Consider the following 18,871-nt stretch of genomic DNA (forward strand, 5'->3'; position numbering starts at 1 on the left):
CCTGTTGTCTTATAATAACAAACTTTGTCCTAGTGCAGAGTACGTGCTGTCTGTGCCTCCGACGTTAGCACTTAATCCATGCTGTTTTATATAGCTGTTTATTAACATTTCTTATGTACAGGTCTGTCCCCTCAACAAAGCTGTGAAGTACTTGTACCGTTAGCTGTCGCTATGTAACAAATCGCCTCAAAACTCCGTGGCTTAACATAACATTTATCATAGCTCCCATGTGTGGGTAGCTGGGGCTGGGTTGATCTTGGCTGAGCTCCACTGAACTCTTTCATATCTCTGTGGGTCAGAGGCAGGTGGGGGCTCTCACTTGGGCTTGGCTGGAGTGGGTTAGATGAGGAAGCTCTGTCCCACAGCGCTCATCCTTCTGTAGAGAGCTGCGGGCTAGCCCAGGCATGTCATTGTCCTGACAGCAGAAACGTGAAAGAGCAAGTGGAACCCCACAGGTCTTTGGAGGCTGAGGCTAGGAACTGATGCGCCGTAACTTCTGTTTCAGTCTGTTGACCAAAACAAACCACCTTAGAAAGTGGTGGGGAAATACACTCTTTCTCTTCCTGGGAGAAACCACAAAGCCAGATGGCAGGAAAGTGTGGTTGTAGGAAGGGGTGAAGAATTGGGGTCTTTGATGCAATTTTCCACATGCTCATGGGCAGATTGCTCTCAGCTTCCCTGTAGCGCTTAAACGTGTTATAGATAGATGTATCAGTTACCTGTTGCTTTGTAACAAACAACCCCAAAACTTAGTGGCTTTAAAACGTCAGCCATTGTATTTGCTCATGATGCCATGGGTTGGCCAGGCAGGGCTCAACTGGGACGGCTCAGCTCTGCTCCGTGTGATGTCAGCCCGGCTTGCTCACGTGGCTGCAGTTTGAATTGAAGTCTCGAGCATTCATGGGACTGGCCCCTCGGCTGAGCCCATGGGGACGTTAGCCCCTCTCTCTCTTAAGGATCTTCCCACGTCCAAGGCCCCCGTCTCCAGGTAATTTCTCCAGCAGGGTAGCTGGACTGTTTTTACCTGGCCATCTCCAGGTTCCAAGAGAATGAAATCCAAAGGCAGGGCCACTTGGAGCAATGGCATCACTTCTACTGCGTTCGGCTGGTCAGAGAACATCGCAGGCTTAGCCCAGATTCAGTGGGAGGAGAAATAGACTCCAGCTCTTGACGAGAGGGGTGTCACAGACACACTGGCGTGTGGGGGGAGGGGTGTTCAGCCACAACAGGAAGAAGCTCACTGAGTACTTGTCGAATGAGCATTTGAACGAATGAAAGAAGCAGAAGCAGAGTCTGCTTATGAAGAAGACTCTAGGACAGGATTCTGATGCAACATTCTCTACTTTCCAGTTATCTTCATATCTGTCTGCAACCTCAGATGACACATTTCCCCAGATCCGGTGGCATCAAACCGCAGACTTCGGCTATGTCCCCAACGCAAGGATGCCCAGCACTTTCATGGCGGTAGCAATGGATCTCTGTGATAGGAAGTCACCTTTTGGCAGGTACGGGTGCGTCTTGGGCTTTGCTTGAGCAATACTGTCTGTTCTTTGTCCGTAGCCTTCACTCTGATGTTCACTTGTGAGGGGCAGAGAGTGGGTGCTCTAAGGACTGGACCCTCGGGGCAGTGTCTGTCAATCATTTACACTGGCATGTGCTGCAGTAACTAAAACTCTCAACATCTCAGTGCTTGATGCAGCAACATTTTATTTCTTGTTCACCCCACATGTCCAAAGAAGGCCCACAGAGGTCATCAGAGAGGCTTTGCTCATTAGAGTCATTCACAGATCCGGAGTGACGGAGATTCCGAGTTGACCCGTGCTTCCCTCACCTTCACGTCTCCCCCTGGTGATGGAAGTAACTTCTGCTCACATCGCATTGGCCACAACAGGTCATAGGGCTCTGCGGGGCTTCAGCGCGAGCAGGAAATGGGACCCTTCCCTGAGCTCAGGGGGAGGAATGGGCTCTCTGAATGGCCCCGGTGGCCACCGCGCACTAGCTGTGGGATGCGAGGGGGATTGGCAATGAAATGGGGCCCAAGACGTAGTGTCTGGTTTATAGTAGGAACTTGAACAGATACTTATTTTTGAACAAATGGAGATTGATTGATTGAATGAATAAAACCTGGAGGGGACCCAGTAATGAACAATGGATTCAGATGAAACACAGCGCTTTCAGTGGCTCGAATAATTTTGAGTTTAGCTCTCCTCCAGTGCCTTTCCTCCCTCCCGCAGGGGCCTTTATTCCTACCTTCGAAGTCATCTGCGTTTTCAAGGTTTCTAACCCATAGGAGGCCCAGAGCCCCACTTATGGTCACCATTCACCATGTCTCCTAAATTGACGAGCCACTGATCACTGGCTATTAGATTCAGTCAACTTTATTCTTACCTTCCTAATTCCCCTCCCCCCCCTTTTTAAAGTGTGGTTACTGTTGAGCTCAAACCCAAAGTTCTCTACTTGTTCTTTGTCCTATAGCATCCACCCTCGAGACAAACAGACGGTGGCCTACAGGCTGCACTTGGGGGCCCGGGCTGTGGCTTATGGTGAGAAGTTGATCTTTCAAGGACCTCTGCCTGAGAACCTGGAACTGTTGGCTGACAAGGGGCTGCTCAACCTCACATATTCGCTGGAAATCCAGGTGCAGAGGCAGCACAATATATTTGAGGTGAGAAGAATAGTTGAAACAGTAGGTGTGCATCCTGTGTGGGGAGTCAGGATTTTCTCCACACTGAGGCCCATCTCTTTAACTATAACAATTCTGTGAGGCAGAACTTGGTTTATATTTTTTTTAATTTTTTTATTTTTTAAAAATTTTTATTTATTTGACGGAGAGAGACACAGCGAGAGAGGGAACACAAGCAGGGGGAGTGGGAGAGGGAGAAGCAGGCTTCCCGCCGAGCAGGGAGCCCGATGCGGGGCTCGATCCCAGGACCCTGGGATCATGACCTGAGCTAAAGGCAGATGCTTAACGACTGAGCCACCCAGGCGCCCCCAGGGCTTGGTTTTTAGTAGGGCGGAGTTTATCTCAGAAGGGTGGCTGAGTAGCTATTAATTCTTTCACTTAGTGGCAATTTTGATAGGACAATCAAGGAAAAGGAATTCACATTAAAATACTCCTTTTGTATTTTCGCTCCCAGAGCAACCGTCTTTGCTGTGGCGAGGGCCCGTGGCTTAATGTATAGGTTCCCTATTGAAAGATTCCTTACTCCCGAGTATTTCCCTCATCCTTGGATGTCTTTTTATGTCACACTATCCCACGTTCTGATATTCTTTTGAGCTTAGTGTCTCCTTTGAGGGGCTTAGCTTGGGGATTTGTAACTCAGTGTGAATTAATGTGATGAAACTACTTTCTTCTAGTACCTAGCGAGGATCATTCCACTGTGGAACTAGGGCAAACAATGAACGAACGAGCTTATGTAGGGGTCTTCCACAGTTGGGGGTGCGGGGGGAGGCATTCCTCTTGCAACCTGCCGATGAGCGTCTCTGGGAACCATGAGGCCACCAGGCTGGATGGGGCGGGTGGGGTATGAGAAGAGGGCACTGGAGGGCATGAAAGAACATGAAAGACACACCTGAATTACACCTGAGTTTTTATCTAGGGCTGCCCCTCCTCTGGAGCCCCAACTACCACATCCACTGGCCTCAGGGGCTTGGGCGGCACTTACGCCCCTGAGCTTCTTTGGACACTGGGCCTGAGGTAATTCTAGCTCCCCAGAAGTCTCCATGCTGAGTTCGGTTCTCCCCTGTAGTCAATTGCTGGCAGTCTGCCCGTCATCTGGACCCGGAACCATAGTTGGGAGCAGGACAGAATTTCACCTGTGGGTGCTGGATACTTTATGTCCCCTTCCTTGGATTGCTTTCTGGTTGGAGAAAGGCTTATTATCCAAGGTCCCGTTGTGCCCCTTCCTCGTCCCGTGGCTCCTCGGGGAGGCCAGAGTGCTCACAGCAGCCGGACCGCTCCACTGAATCAGGTCCTGCGTGCTTTGCCATCTGGTCGGAAGGATCACAGCAAGCACGTCCAGGGGAGCCGTCTCTAAAGGCTCTGTGTGATCATGCCTCCCTGTCTCCCTCAGTCATTGAGCCGTTCGTTTACCGATTGATTTTATCACCTGAATATTTCTCGTCACACTTTGGTTGTGTTGACCAAACCCAGCGTGGACTCAGGTTTGTTCTGGTTATCGTAGGCAGCGGGTCCTGGGCTAAGCGTGGCTCCTCCTCTTCCTCGTCTGTCTGATGAGCAGTTCCCAGTCTCTTGGCCTGGCCTGATGTTACGATTCTCTTATTAGATCTCGTGTTGCAGTGACCATCAGTGCAAGTGGCTGCCAGCTCCCCTGGACACGGTCTCGGCCCAGAGCCTGGCCCTGAACGTCCGTTCTTGCCGTGGCACCCCGGCCGCCCTGCGCTACGCCTGGGCCACGTGGCCTTGTGAATATAAGCGGTGCCCCGTGTACCACCCCGGCAGCGCCCTCCCGGCTCCTCCCTTCGTGGCTTTCCTGGCAGACCTGCGGCCGGGGGGCCACCGCAGGCTTGCCGAATGACGTAGCGGCCTTACGGTCCTTCTCCTGGGCTTCAGTGTGGGTCCTTTAGATTTGGGCATTTCAGTGTTGAAGTGATGACGACAACTATTGCTTTTAAAGGCGGCTGGTAGAAAAGCCGCCTCGGCCGGCTCCCAGCCAGCACATGGCTGTTTCTAGATTCTGAACAGGAGATGAGCCAGTGCCGAGAGGCAAACAAGATGCTTGCCTTTAGTCCCCTCGTCAGCCTAGTGTCTTACTGGACTAATTCCCAACTACAGACAAATGAAGCCCCAGTGGAGAGGCTTGTAGAGAGTGCGAAGTGTCACACTTTGTCACCTCACGTCTGGCGTTTGGAAACTCCCGGCTGGAAGAGATTTCAAGGCTCATATTTGTGTGTTCTTTACAGACTCCGGCGGGTGGTTACTGAATCTCTGCATAAAGTTTCTGAACTTCCCAGCAGTTTTTCCTTATGTGGAACTGAACTCTTTCTAGCCCTGTTTGTGTTCTCTCGTAAGCCAAAAACAGTTCTGTCCCTTTGGTTGAAATAATAACGTGAGTGTTCAAAACCAACCAGCCCCGCGTGCAGGCCTGTGGGGAGGCGCGAAGGGGTTGCCTGAGGGAGGAGGAGATGGGGGTTCTGGAGCGGCCCAGGAAGGCGTGCGGGCAGCCAGGGACGGGTGGGGGAGTCAGGCTCCGGACAACATGGCAACAGAGGTCACTGAGAAGCCAACAGGTTCAATATAAATCTCAGGCTTTTTAAGGTAAGAGGTTTACCTATAAAAAGGATAACCCAGCTAGAAGAAAAAAGAGGCTGAAAATAAAGCTCCATGATAAGTGTTTAGGAAAATAATCCAGATGGGACAATTGTGAAAGTGCGCTCTGGGTGGACTGTTAAGAATCATAATGCTTTTTACTGGTTGATTAACAGCTAACAGCACTTGATAATTGTGTCATCTATTGGAATTTGGAAATAAAAGTATAATCTTTAGTGGCATGTATACATTTATAGCCCATCAAAACTGGGTTAGGAACAGGTTTGTAAACTGTCCTTTGAAGCATGAGTAGCTTCCACTCCCTTAATGGGAAAAAGAACTAAAACAAGAAGCACCTGACCCCAAGGGGCCCCAGTATAGCTCTGAGCATCCGGAACGGTCAGCGCCAGGATTTATTTCGTAGAAAACCAACACAACTATGCAGTCTACAAGGAACTTTGGCTCCTCTGAGGACTTCCTAGTGTAGAATTAACTCCCAACACCCATACTTTGACCTCATATGCATCTGACCTAAGGGGAACCACGAACCTAGAACAGACTCCTGAGAAAAAGTAAATCTACCCTCCCCTTTGCCAACACACATGCACACAGGGGCTGTTCTAATTTGCAGGCGGCTCGACGTGGGCAGGAACCCTATGCCCAGGCTCCTTCCTCCCCCAGTAACTGAGTGAAGCACAGGGGGAAAATTAGCTTCAGGTAGTAAATTAATGAGAAGTCATGTGGAACTTCATTTTTAATGGCTGAATAATTTAAAACATTCTGCAGGAATTCAGTTTATTTTCCAAATGAAAATAACTTTTTACTATTTGAAAAATGAAATTTGTAATTATTGTAGATTTGGACACTAACAAAAAGAATAAACAAGTAAAAGTCACCCCAAAATTCATCATTTGGCAAAAAACATTTACTATTTTGGTAAACATTCACTTGATTTGCTTGGGCTATATTTTACACACTACACGTCATATTATTTTAAATCTGTTTTTGACTTACTCTAGTAAAATACTCTTCCTGTGTAAATTGAATATAGCTTAAGTGTTTTAGTTTGTGGGAGCCCCCTACTTTATTTAACCAATTTTCCATTAGTGGACATAGAGGTTTGTTCCGATTTTTCCGTTATAACGAATACTGTGATGAATGTTATATGCAGACATCATAGCGCACTTACCTCCTTAGGATCCTTAATGTGGAATAACAGTTTTAAGGAAAATATGTTTAAAATTTTGATACCTACAGATTAACTCTCCTGAAGGGTCCAACGGTCTACAGTCCCACCAAGGTAAAGTGCCCACCAAGGTATAGCGTTTAGCCTCACTCCCAGCGACACTGGATATTGTCAAATTTAAATCTTTAACAATCCAATAGATGAAAAGATGTCTTAAGTATACTGGGGGGGGGGGGTTCAAGTTTTTTAAAAATGATCCACAGTAAAAACATTTTATATTTATTCCATGTACCCCTTTCATGTGTATGCATGTGATTTTTACATAAATTCATTATGTACACACTATAGTTGAAACCCAAATTTCAACGTTTGGACATGTGACACATTCTACTAAGTTCTAATTGTTTTATTTAATTTAAAAAACAGAGGTCTTGACTCCCTAAGTTTAGGAACAAGCAGTGGGTGGAGATCTGTAGTTTGAAAACCACTCCTCTAGGAAGGCTACAAAGTAAATACTCTTATTAAAGCAAACAGCACGATAACTTATTTAAAAAATGTCTTCCTTAAAATGAGCTCGTTTTGGCGTGTTTCACTCCGACCGCGCTACAAGGGGAAGACCCTCGCTCCGTGTTAAAGCAGCTGTCCCGTCTGCGCAGGCACGCGTCCAGCCAACTTAGGCGGCGAGGAGAGGAAGGCCTGAGAGCACGGACAGCTCTGAGTCATCCCCTTTGAGCCCCTGGCTTGCTGTTATCCAGATTTTATTTTTTTGTACTGTGGAAAGCTACACAGACTTATAAAAAGACTGCAGTGAAGAGTCATAAAGTGAACGGCGGTTACTTTAGTTTCGGGTACTTCCGTGGCCAGTGCGCTGTGCACTTAGCGTGGCTGTCCGACCCCTCCCTCCGCCGGCGCATCTACTCCTGGGGCACAAGATCCCCCTTCTTGTTGTCCCCAGTCAGCAGCTAGGAACTGCGGCACAGCGACACCTGTTACCACTCGTTCTCCGGTCTTCCCCTTCTGGGGTCCTTCCGTGGCTTCCTTCTGGCCGGCCCAGGTACCTGGCTGGCGGCCAGCGAGGCAGCCCACACGGCTCTGCTGTGGTCCGGATCAGGCGAGGCGGGAAAGCTCCCCCTCGGCGTCACGGGCAGGGCCAACACATCCAGTTGCATAGAATACAGTCATGTTATTAGCCGGCTAGTGAAGGGACGGGGGGAGCCTGCCGCGCGGGATGGGGGCCGCCCCCTGACACGCTGTATCTCTGTTATCATGTGCACTCAGTTTATTCAGCGACAAGCACATTCTCAGATAAGGAACAGCAAAGGGGGCGGACAGGATTACAGAGGACTTTTTGATTTCCTTGAAGGATGTGACGTGTGAAGGAGAAGATGAACGGCGTGCCTCAGCCTGGCCTCTCCAGCTCGGGGACAAGTAGCCCTGGGCTGTGATCCTAGCGACATGAAAACAGAGCAGCTTCTTGGGTAGCAGGGGCCAGGACTTCATTCCTGGAGCTAGGAGCAGAATCCAGGGGCAAGGCTTTCAGATTCCTACCTCTCCCTCCCGAGTCGGCAGCCTCCTCTCACTCGGGCTTACAGAACACTAAGTTTACCTCAGGCAGGGCTAACCAAAAAAAAAAAAAAAAAAAAGGAAAAAAAAATCCTGATTACAACAAGATGAAAATAAGCAGATTTGTAAAGAGAAATTTATTGCTAAAAATAAAGCAGCTGAAGTTTTTCCCAGGGAACACTGTCACCAGAGGAGCCTCCATGACAAAATGTGTTGGTATCTCCTTCGCTCCTGAAGTGCTGTCTTCTTCCATATCTGGAGTTTTACTTTAAGTTAAATGACATGCTATGCGACCCCCTCCTGCTCAATCTGAAGACGGGGTCGGGCTACACTGTGACAGAGACTTCAGGTGCTGCAGGTGAGTGTCCACCAGGGGTTCGTGCGTCAGGAACACGGGTTCGTAAGAAGACACGAAGGGTGTGGGCTGAAGCTCTGGAAGGTCCAAGGATCCTGGAGAAGAAAATTCCTTCAGTTCCACTGCTGCCTGGGAATCTCAGGGGACTAATCAAGACACACGGATGTCCTTTCAATTTCTAACACCCTTAACGTCTGTCAGCCGAATCTTGCGCTTGTTTGGTAAGATAGGACAGAAACTTAACTTTTACAACGAAGAAAACCGTGGCCAAGACAGATTACGTGATTTGCCTAGGGTTATACAGTATATTAGAGGGAGAGAGTGAGAATTTTAATTCTGTTATTTCCAGTCCAGAGTTCTCCCTGTATCACCCAAGGCCAGATCCCTGATCGTTCCACCCATTCGTGCCAGGGAATCCACTGAACACAGGCAGGACCAAGGCCATGACCTGGTCCCCTTGGCTTCATTTGAAATTTTAGTCCTGCATAGTAGACTCTCCCCTGGAGCCCCGCTTGGGTCTTACTTACGTTAGAAAAAGAGAAAGCCTAATTTCTCCGTGGGCCCCGCCTCACCCCGACGGCGGCCGCTCCCCGTGACTGCCCCTATCACTGCTGGGGAGCCCGGCAGGCCAGCCAGCCCGTCCTCGCGCCCGGGGCTCTCTGTGGTCGGCGCGGTGCAGTTTCTATCCCTTGCTGCCCAGCTATTTGCAGTAGTCAACTCTGAATGAAGAGCAGAGGACGGCCTAAAAACAGTCCATTTTCAAACCAGAAGGTAAAGTTAAGATACCTTGCAGAATGGGATCACTATGATCTTCACCAAAGGCCTGTCTCTGAAAGGCTTCGAAGCTTACAGTTGCATCATTCTCTGGCAGTCCTTGGGGCGGCTGCCCGTCTCCGGGTTTCCATACATCAAATTTCACCCACTGGTAACTGCAGGATCAAGGGACATCACTGTAAGGGGTGTCTGTTAGCCGTAATAACCCATTCTGACTTCCAGAGAGATCAGGTATTTTCTCCTCTAGGTCTCTCCCATATATATCTAAAAATCATATTAACAAACTAAGAGAAGATCGGTGTCTGCAGGACTTCGCAACCCTTCTGCTGTCATGGTACTCACAGACACTGGTAATTCTAGTGCTGTGAGGGGCTGGCTCCTGCTCACTTGAGGCTGAGGACTAACACTGAGGCACACTGGCCGCGGAGCAAGCACACTCTGCACACAGAAGCAGCTCAGTAAGCGGAAGAACGAGCGAAGCAGTAACTGCCGGTCACAGTGCTTCTCTCAAGGGAATGGATTTGATCACACTTACTTGACGCATTTTTGAGCTCCTGGACAACTCTGGATCAGGTTGTGAATAGTTGGATGAGAAAACCCAAAAAAGTCAGCTCCAGATGGAAGCAGGTTGGGCATTAGTTTCCCCCTAAATAGGAGAGGAAGGATTTGTAATTTACAAATCGAGATGGAGAGGAGAATGGGTTTAGGAATGGACCGTGGGTATGAATGCAGAGAACACACTTTCTTGACTTGGATACTCTGGAGAAATCCAAAGGATTTCTGGTAAGAAATATAAAGGATGCAGGATAGCTTTCTATAGATAGGGGATCTCCAGACATTAAACACAAGGAAAGTCTCACTGTACCACAAGTGATCTCTTTAGACTTGTCTGTCTTCAAGCTTCAACTTACATAGCAGCACTTATGGTCTGGAGCAGTTCTGCGTGACAGGCGTCTGCAGAAGAGGTGACAATGGCGTTCTGGGGGTCATCTTCAGGAACAATTTCAAACTGAGAAAGATCAAAGGGCAATGAGATCAACCTTGGAGGAAGTAGTAGAAAGTCATCCTACTCCTATAACTACTTCTTCACTCTAGATCTTGAAGCTGATGTATATGATACTAGGTGGGCACAATTTCCTAGAGCGCTGTTAAAAATTCAAATGAGTCCAAGAAAACACAAAGTCCTCTGACTGTTTCAGTTCTATACACCTTGCCTGACGGCTCTCCAGTGGCCAACACTTAATTTGCTACATACCTTTCCTATCTACTTACTTACATCTTTCAGTACAAATACAAATGGTATTTTTTTTTTTATTTTTTAAAGACTGATTTATTTATTTTAGAGAGAACAGCACCAGTGGGGGGAGGGGCAGAGAGACAGAGAGAAAGAGAGAGAGGGAAAAAGCAGACTCCCTGCTGAGGGGGAGCCTGACTTGGGGCTCGATCTCATGACCTGAGCAAAAATCAAGAGTTGGATGCTCAACCAACTGAGCCCCACCTGGCACCCCACAAATGGTATTTTAGAAATACATGAGATCAAATAAGATCATGTAACCTTATGTTTACTTTGTAGTATCTAGGAGGAAGGCCATTTTTACTGCAAGCCTCGTTTATTTTTTGAATTGCAAAATATCCTGAAGCAAGTATCTGTAATACCTATATATCTGTCTATGTCTATAATATCCATAATATTGAAGCAAAGTATCTATTAAAAAAACCCCTTAAATCAAAATTATACTGAGGAATTTTTGCCAAGAAAGTATTTTTGTAACAAATACTATCTAGCCAACTTAATTCCTTGACCAGTTTTCTATAAGTTCAGTGAATTTTTGCAAAGAAAATATTTCTGTAAGAAGTTCTATTTAGCCAATGAAATTCCTTGACTAGTGTTCTATAAAGTTCAGTTAAACAGTATCCATTTTTCCAAAGAAGACACACAGATGGCTAACAGACACATGAAAAGATGCTCAACATCACTCATCATCAGGGAGATACAAATAAAAATTACAATGAGGTATTACCTCACAGTGGTCACAATGGCTAAAATTAACACAGGAAATAAGTGTTGGTGAGGACGTAGAGAAAGGGGAACGCTCGTGCACTGTTGATGGGAATGCAAATTGGTGTAGCCACTCTGGAAAACAGTACGGAGTTTCCTCAAAAAGTTAAAAACAGGGGCGCCTGGGTGGCTCAGTTGGTTAAGCGTCTGCCTTTGGCTCAGGTCATGATCCCGGAGTCCTGCGATCGAGTCCCACATCGGGCTCCCGGCTCAGCGGGGAGCCTGCTTCTCCCTCTGACCCTATCCCCTCTCATGCTGTTTCTCTCTCTCTCTCTCTCTCTCAAATAAATAAATAATTAAAAAAAAAAAAAAAAGTTAAAAACAGAACTACCCTATGATCCAGCAATTGCACTACTGGGTATTTACCCAAAGGATACAAACATAGTGATCTGAAGGGAAACATGCACCCTGATGCTGACAGCAGCATTATCAACATGGATAGCCAAATTATACAAAGAGCCCAAATGTCCATCGACTGATGACTGGATAAAGAAGAGGTGGCATATACACACACATACAGACACACACACACACTAGAATGTTACTAAGCCATCAAAAGAATGAAATCTTGCCACCTGCAATGACATGGAGCTAGAATGTATTATACTAAGTGAAGTAAGTCAGAAAAAGACAGTATCCTATGATTTCACTCATACGTGGAATTTAAGAAACAAAACAGATGAACATAGGGGGAAAAAAAGGAGAGGCAAACCATAAAACAGACTCTTAACTAGAGAGAATAAACAGGTTTACTGGAGGGGGGAGATAGGCGGGGGCGGGGGCTGTTAATGGGCGATGGGGATTAGGAGGGCACTTGTGATAAGCACTGGGTGCTGTAGTAAGTGATGAATCACTAAATTCTACTCCTGAAGCTAATATTACACTGGAATTTAAATAAAAATTTAAATAAAAACTTAACAAAACCAACACTGGAATTTAAATAAAAACTTAACAAAACCCAAAACAAAAAAACCAGTATTCAGCTTTTTAATGTTTACTTCAATCAAATTATTCCAAACAGGATTAATTTATTTTCTGTATATTTTCAAACAATCATGTGCATTATTGATCATTTTTTAGAATCCAAAATCTACTTTACTGAGTACGGTTTCTGCAGCTGTTAAGTTTTCTTCTGCAGTTTTTATTTCAATTATACTGTGTCAAATTTTAGAGCTCTTTCAATTTTGTCAATAATTGTGAGTTTTAGTCAGTGGTTTTGTTACTTCAACCAACCAAAGACATATGTTTCAAGTTGAAGATACTGATGGTTTATATTTATTTCTTAGCCATGCATGAAAAAAAACCGCAAGTAATTATCTTCAAATATTCCAGGATGGCTCTCTTATTTGGTACTGGGTCACATCAATTTCAATCTTTTATACTGTATGCACACTATTCTGTTTTGCACAAAGAGCAAATAAAAGGCCAAAATCTCATATTTTGATCTTGGAGAGCTTTCCTTGTTTGTATGTATAACTCTACTTCATTCTTTTAACTGCTACATAGTATTACACAAGGTGGATAAATCTTAATTTTTAACCATTCTCCTACTGATGCATATTTCAGCTATTTCTAATTTCTTGCCTTTGCATACAATGCCATAATGTATATTGTTATATGTAACTCTTTTATTCACATTTGCACATTTTTCTAGGAAATACTCGAATACCTAGCAGTATTCTGGGTCAAAGGACACACATATTAAACTTGTTGATATTGCTAAGTTGCCTTCCAAAAGACTGGAAATTTTCACTCATACTAATGCATACTTGTTTTCCTATACCCTGGCCAACACTAAATATTATCAGTCTCTCTGCTGTTTGCCCATGAGCTAAGTAAGACCTTTTTATTTGCATTTCCGTAATTGCTAATTAGGGCCGTTCTTACCAACCATCTGCACTGTTTCTATGAAATACCTGTTGTATCTGATTGCTTTTTATATTTGACCACAGGAGCACTTTATCTGGATATTAATCCACTGTTACATATTTTCTTCCTGTTTTTTGCTTGACTTTTAACTTGGATTACTGGGTCTTTTGTCATTTATTAAATTTTTAATGGTCAAATCTGTTACTATTTTCCTTTATGGCTTCTACATTTCATGCCTTGCTCAAGAAAAGCTTTCACCTCAAAGATTATAAAAATATTCTTCTATATTTTCTGTTAACATATAGTATAAAACATTCTATAAAGCTAAAGTAATTAAAAGTCCTAGTAGCATTTATAAACAAAGAGATGAAAAAGAACCATCTGGAAGCATACTCAAGTGTAATATGCATTATATGCACACTAGAGATACCACATCATGTTAGTTGGAAAAAAAAGGAATTAAACCTCACGATGTACCTGAAAATAATGTCCAGAGGGGTTAACAAGCTTTAAAAAAAAAAAAGGAAACTAAAAACCCTGCAAACTCTTCTTTCCAGAAATATTTCAGGAGTTTGTCTTTAAAGAAATTAGGAATCGGCTTGTCGATATCCATTACAATCCTATTAAATTTTGATTACATTTGCACTGAATTTATAATTTGTTATAAATATGGTATATTGCTACAATAAGTCTTTCTGTTAGAGTACTTTCTAAACAGAACTCCTGCAACGGTCAGGTCATCTGAACACTCACATGTACCTAACAGTGCTCTAACCAGGATTGGGGCGGTGCGGTATTATCCACATGCATCAGGCAGGCTCTCAGCTTCTGCTCAAAGGTTCCTTTCCTTGCCTCTACCTCCTTCCACCCAACTTTCTAGTGATCTGTAACATCACCAGACAGTGAAGTCTGGAACTTTGAAAATGGTCTATTTTTTCCCAACGATCAGAGGTGATGGCTGGGGAAAATGAACTGCCTTGAATCACAGCAGTGGGAAAGATGAACAAAGGTATTTCTTAAGACTAAGGTTCACGTCTCCCAGGTCCTTCAGAGTGTGTGCAATCAGAAACCAATATGTAGTTTCTTTGCTTCCTCCATTTTGGTCCTTCTTGAAACGGCAGAGTATCAAAATCATCGCTCTGGTACACAGGCCTGCACGTCACACATAAGGAGGCTTGCTCAGCCTCACAGTCACCAGAGCAACAGTACAAGCAGCAGGGTTCAAAGGAAAGGGCGTCAGGATGAGAGTCAGCCAGGCAGATTCAAATCCCAGCTCCAGCACTTAATAACAAAGGTCTGACTTAGGGCCAATTGCTTTTCTGCATCTTGGAGTTACCCAAATGGTTATTATACAGTATGTACTCTAAGGGTCAAAACAGGTAATACCTATTAAGTGGATGTCACAGAGAAGGTTCTCAAAAGAAAGAAAAGGAAAAGAGCGGTTATTTGTGGAGTGGGTACCTGAGGCTGCATGCCACCATCCTTGATCTGGCAGGTATACAGACACTTCCGGTCTGGGCACTTGACACTGGCATATATTCGAGTACTGCAGTAGCCCACGGGGTAGATGGCGCGCTCATCATGGAAGCCAGGTCGGTCGGTGATGATCTATAAGAAAGATTCCCCCAATCTGCGACTGAGGTCGCTGGAGAATTCAGGAGTCCAGTGTACTGTGGTAGCCTTTAAGACCACTTTGGGGCTGCAAAGAGTGACTCGAATCACAGAGAGAAAGTGTGCAGGCTGGGCAGCAGACAAAACTGACCTGGTTTCCTAGGGACTGGAGGTTTTCTGGGGTTGGTCTGGATCAGCAAGGGGCTGCGGCTAATGGGAACAGGGAGGGAAGGCTCAACCCCATTCCCATATTTCTGAGTCTCCTCTCTATGTATTGCTGGTCTCACTCACCTCCCCCAGGCTATATACTGTTAGACCCCCCAGTCCGATGGGGAACACAGGCCGTCCTGAGGGATCCAGGGCAATGGGCTGAACCAGCTTGCGAGCACCTCCCTCCATTTTCTTTTTCTTGGATGTTTTCTTCAGAACTGAAACGCAAATCTGGGGTCACTCACTTTAGGCCCCTCCCAACGCTGAGGGGAAGGGAAAAATTTACACGTGAGTGCTAAGAGCAGTAAGCCAATCCTGCTTCTATATACTCACTGAATGGGCACATGGGACTTTCCCCCAAAGCCCAGAGTATCTTTCTAACCCACCCACCTGGCAGTGGCTAATTTTAATATTAGTGCCTAAAAGGCTTCCACTTTTTAAGGCCTCTTACTTAATTTATCAGATCAGAAATTTCCCAAGCCATCTGTGTGCTCAAAAGGCCACCTAGCCCATTTCCCTGCCTCTAGGAAAGACTGAACTGAAGGCAACCTGGAGAACTGGGGGTGTGTGTGTGGGGGCGGCCTGAGCCTGCTCCCTTCACATTTAACCAGGTCTGTCTAGAAGTCCTCCACCCAAAGTGGCTCTAATACACTTGCTTCCCGAGGGCTATTAGGGCTATGTAAGGATCAGAGGAGGGTTTAAGGACATCTGTGGTCGTGTGTGTCTATCAGTAGTTCCAGGTCTTTGCCATTAGTCATTGGGCCACAGGGGCAAGTGATATCTTCTCCCCAAGGTACCTTCCAGTTTGTTGTTCTCTTTGCCTTTTTCTTTTTTCTCCTTCTTGGATTTCTTCCCAAATGGTTCCTCAGCCCCAGTGCTGGGCCCAGAAATGGACCCAGCTCCCTGGATAGCTCCCACAGAGCTGGCCACACCGTAAGTCAGGGGCAAACTAGAGCTGTGGGCAGGAGCTGCAGTCTGTACCTCCCCTTCTGTTAGGGCCTGAAGCTGGAGGAGCTTCTTTAGCAAATACCTGAGGTTGGGAAGGAAAGGGAACAGAGGTATGAACTTCTGGTTTATCTCAGTTTGGTATTTTATTCAAGTACTGGAGAAGCCAGAACTATATACTAAGATTATTACACTCATAAAAATAATGTTCTTGGGCCCAGGGAATAATGAAGCTCCAGAGGACAATACGTCAAGGAGCCAAAGATAAGGACTGTAACTTATCTCTCTTGCATCTATAGATGTTGATGATGAAAGGTGTTACGCTTCCAGAGGGCACATACCAGGACCTGTTTATGTATATATTTTATATATACCCACTGTGCTTTGCACAGAGTAGTACATATTGAGTATTTGTGGAATGAGAGGCAGTTTCTTTTATCCCTTCTCTTTCTCTCCCTTGGGGAGTTACAAGAAGATAGCTCATTAGATGTGGTAAGAGGGCTGTGTTAGAAAGATGAATAAAGGAGCTGTCTCATCCCCAGGGTCCAACACAACTTGGGTAAATGGGAACCAGTACTAGAGGTTGTGAGTTTCTCTGTACTTGATCAGTAGCCAATGGGTTGTAATGCACAAAAATTCCACTGGAGAAAAATTCCCAGAACAGTAACACCATATCAATCACTGAGAATGTGATTCTGAACACAAAATGAAGGCAGCTCACCGTCTTTCTTCTTTTGCTTTAAGAAATTTTTCCTCCAGACGAGCAATTTCATCACAAATAGCAGCATTTTCCTTTAAGAAAAATTTTCGGATATAATCACATAAAAAGAGTAAAAGATCAAAGTATTACTCTGGGCAGAGGAGCTGTATTTCTCTTTTCTTTTTTTCTTTTTTTTTTTGAGAGAGAGCTCGCACGCAGGAACGAGATGGAGGGGAAGGTGGGGGGAAAGGGCTGAGGGAGTGGGAAAGAGAGAGAATCCGAAGCAGGCTCCATGCCCAGCGAGGAGCCCAACACAGGACTCGATCTCATGACCCTGAGATCATGACTTGAGCTGAAATCAAGAGTCAGGTGCTTAACAGACTGAGCCACCCAGGCACTCCAAGAAGATCTGTATTTCAAACCAAAGAAGTGTTGCTGGGTGAGAAGGATGAGCTACTCTACCTTGCAGAGAAACTATTAAAAAAACCTACAGTAAAGGCAGAGGCAAGTTCCACTATGGGCAGGGTAATTACATAACTTATTGAAACTGGGGCATATTTGAGTGAAAAGGGGGTGCTATTAATTATTATGCCAGTACAGTATGGTAGACAAGGGTCTCCTAGGCAAACCAAGATGTATGATCACCCTAATTAGGGTATTGGTAGAGAAAAGGGCATACCGCTTAAATCCATATATGCTTAAATTTAATCCTTACAAATATGAGAAATATCCATTCCTAAGTGCCTTGACTCTTGGGGAGCTCATAAAACCAACCTAACCCAAAGCATCCCATGGGACATGAACCTTAAAGAGAAAAACTGGACAGAATAAAATCAACTCTAGTATGCAAAATTCTTAAACTTCATAATCTACTTATGTGTACTCAAGTATCATCTTTCTGACTCAATCTGTTTCCCAAGCATCAGTTGTAAAGGAAATGCTCTCATCTGGATGTTCCACAAGTGGGACCTCAAACTCTTAATGTTCAGACTTTACGTACCTCTGACATGTAGAGGACAAAAGAAAGGGACTGGCCAATGAAGTATCAAGTCCTCTTAATTCTACTTTCTTCATTTGTCTCCAGAGCACACAAGTGCTAAATAAATGCTTTTGAAAATAACGTTCTAATTTCCAAACCTTCCCTTATCCTTACAAAAATGTTGAGAGATATTCAAAGCTTTTGGTAGAAAGAAGAGGTAAGGTGGTGATTCAGCCATGGAAGCACATTCGAGGACTCCATTCCCTGTTTCCCAGCACTGAGGCAAGCTGGAGCAAGCCAGAATACCGCCACGCAAGTTGTGTCCGGCAAGCCAGTTCACTTAATAAACTCAGCGCCTCTACAATAAAAGAACAGCAGGAATACTTGAGAGACTCAAGGGATTAGAAGGGGGGTAAATTACTGAAAGCTTCACGTGCCTGTTGAGGGAAGAGGTCAGTTGTGCGTATTCGGGGTGCTGGGGAATAGGCTGGCTAGCGGAAGCAGTAAACTAGGACCAGGGTGACTAAGTTGGAATCAGGGCTCTGACACAGTGCCCTTGAGCACATCATCTCTCTGGGTTTCAGTGTTGCCATTTTTTAAAAACAATGCCTCACTCTAGGGTTCTCTTGAGAATCAAACGCCTTTCCAAGAGTTTTGCGGTAAGAACGACAATGACTGAAACTTACTGGCACCTCTTCTAGGTGCCAAACACTTCACTTCCCTCACTTAATCTTCACAACGCCGAAAGGTAGTTGGCTCTCACGGGTCGGGAAAGAGAAGAGTACAGGAACTACCTAATTTGTCCAAGGACACAAGGCTAACGAGAAGTAACGTGTACTGCAAAAGCTAACACTACTGTTCCTGCCACTCTGGGAGGGGAACGGTGTGGGGAGAGATGTCGCGAATCACGAGTGTCGAGGCAAAAGGCCGAGCGACGGTCAGACTCACAAACACGGTGGCTTTGGCCGCTTTGCGCAGCCGCAGGTACTTGAGCCGGTACTTCTCGTTCTGGCTCTTCTTCGGGAGCTTTTTCATCCTGGCCTTGCCGGACTGCAGCGGGGCCCGCGGCGAGGAGGCCGGGCCGCCCAGCAGGCTCATGGTCCGGCCCCGCTACGGGGCCTCCAGGGCGCGGCCGGCATCGGCTCCTAGGCCGAAGAGCGCCGGCTTCGTCTCGTCTGGGCTGCCGGGATCCGGCCTCTTAGGAATCTATCCTTCCAGAACGTTCCCAAGGCGGACGGCCGGGCCAGAAGTCCGGCAACCAACCTCAGCCCCGGGCCTCCCCGCACTTCCGCGTCTGCCTCGGAAGTAAGTCCTGGCCGGAAGTTACGTAACGGCGCCGGCCGCGGGTAAC

General features: G+C 45.8%; 2 protein-coding genes across 12 annotated transcripts in view; one reads left to right on the plus strand and one right to left on the minus strand.

The window, feature by feature from the left end:
• SIAE (sialic acid acetylesterase) overlaps positions 1–18,871 on the plus strand; it is a 127,356-nt gene that overhangs the window by 30,818 nt on the left and 77,667 nt on the right. For 5 of the 9 annotated variants that reach the window (XM_081799227.1, XM_081799226.1, XM_081799225.1 and 2 more), the window contains exons 8-9: positions 1,351–1,505; positions 2,476–2,665. In XM_081799227.1, coding sequence (XP_081655353.1) covers positions 1,351–1,505; positions 2,476–2,665 — 345 coding nt within the window. Of the gene's footprint in view, positions 1–1,350; positions 1,506–2,475; positions 2,666–4,286; positions 5,506–6,526; positions 6,570–7,028; positions 10,880–18,871 lie in introns of those variants that run through there. The other 4 variants (XM_081799218.1, XM_081799221.1, XM_081799222.1 and 1 more) reach the window with 3 other exon arrangements.
• On the minus strand, positions 8,141–18,806 carry TBRG1 (transforming growth factor beta regulator 1). Of its 3 annotated transcripts, none has more exons than XM_081799228.1 (9): positions 18,469–18,806; positions 16,563–16,633; positions 15,694–15,926; positions 14,978–15,114; positions 14,537–14,683; positions 10,059–10,156; positions 9,683–9,793; positions 9,160–9,302; positions 8,141–8,663 (listed from the first exon to the last, which is right to left on the minus strand). In XM_081799228.1, exons 1-9 carry the CDS (start codon positions 18,616–18,618, stop codon positions 8,620–8,622), a joined length of 1,134 nt encoding a protein of 377 aa, XP_081655354.1. In that variant the 5' UTR covers positions 18,619–18,806; the 3' UTR covers positions 8,141–8,619. The 3 variants fall into 3 exon arrangements, with proteins under 3 accessions (XP_081655354.1, XP_006747390.2, XP_030874044.2); XM_006747327.3 differs by having other exon boundaries at positions 8,141–8,468; positions 18,469–18,803; XM_031018184.2 differs by lacking the exon at positions 18,469–18,806 and adding an exon at positions 17,542–17,565 and having other exon boundaries at positions 8,141–8,468.

Source organism: Leptonychotes weddellii, chromosome 11, assembly GCF_054177405.1.
Source record: "Leptonychotes weddellii isolate Sample4059 chromosome 11, ASM5417740v2, whole genome shotgun sequence".
Taxonomy (NCBI): Eukaryota; Metazoa; Chordata; class Mammalia; order Carnivora; family Phocidae; genus Leptonychotes; species Leptonychotes weddellii.